Raw genomic sequence first — 1,078 nt, 5'->3', positions numbered from 1 at the left:
AGACCCACTTCCTCCGATCACTTGTCCACCGCCCTGAGAAGCCGCGCTCAAGGCTGTCTGCAGATCAACGCCGCTGGGAAGGGTTGGATTCTCGCCGTCAGCGTAGTTCACGAAGTAAACCTCGGGGTTGCTGGCTGGTGGTGCTGGGACTTCGATCACTCTCTGGTCTTGTTGTGATTGCTTGTTGAGGACGTACACGACGTGTCTCTGCTGTGGTGGAGGTACGACAATGGGTTCTAGTCCTAACCCTCCTTCTGGAGTTCGGATAAACAAGATATTTGTCTCTACAGTAGGTTCGGGGATGAAGGGTGGCGGTCCAGCCGGGGCAATATTATGTGGGACTTCGTAGAGGAACACACGGCGATTCTCTCGAGGAGTAACGCATCTGCCATCCACGTGTCGCACCTGCCCTCGACCACAGCTTCCAATGTTGAAGGACGGACCAGAAGGCGTTCCCAAGTTATAACCCTGAGGGGCGGCTGACGCAGCAGCTACAAGTGCCAAAACCAGTACCTAAATATACGAAGAAAAAAACATATGGAATAAAATATTCAAGGTTACTGTGTGTGTGTCGGAGCGTGGTGACGCGATCATATCCATCAAAAACAGTCATCCTCTTCTGAAATAATCCATAGCACAAAGTATTAACTCCATAGCTATAAGATAAGTAAATATACGCAATCTCCTCAACCAAGACATCTCCGAAACAATCTACTAATGACGCTACGACAAGAAGGGAGAGGATGGCACGGCTTACCAGGAACGCCATAGTGACGGGTAGTAGTGCCTTCCCTCGACAAGTGCCGCCTTATATACACTGCTTTCCCTCTCGCCCAAGCACGCCCTTCCTTCCCCAATCATCAGAGCAACACGCAAGTCTCTTTCTCTTCCCTCCCACGCGCGCCAAAGGGTCGTTTCCTTCCCCTCGAGGTCAGAGATCTAAAGGTCGATGATATGATCAGCTATACGCGGTTGCCTCTTCGCGACGCGTGATCACAGCGATGAGCGGGATTACATCTTTTACCGCGTGTAAAGATCACAAGGAATTCCCGATGTGTCACAGAAATTCACACGAAAT

At 50.6% G+C, this 1,078-nt stretch overlaps 1 protein-coding gene across 1 annotated transcript in view; it reads right to left on the bottom strand.

The window, feature by feature from the left end:
• LOC119587511 (ATP-dependent RNA helicase A-like) overlaps nt 1-889 on the bottom strand; it is a gene marked incomplete in the record, with an annotated part of 1,185 nt that extends 296 nt beyond the window's left edge. Inside the window, 2 exon segments of the mRNA XM_037936238.1 lie at nt 1-513; nt 758-889. Of these exon segments, the coding sequence (XP_037792166.1) occupies nt 1-513; nt 758-769 (525 nt within the window).
• Nucleotides 890-1,078: the final 189 nt, after the last annotated feature.

Source organism: Penaeus monodon, chromosome 22, assembly GCF_015228065.2.
Source record: "Penaeus monodon isolate SGIC_2016 chromosome 22, NSTDA_Pmon_1, whole genome shotgun sequence".
Taxonomy (NCBI): domain Eukaryota; kingdom Metazoa; phylum Arthropoda; class Malacostraca; order Decapoda; family Penaeidae; genus Penaeus; species Penaeus monodon.
This window is presented reverse-complemented; position numbering and strand designations above follow the sequence as displayed.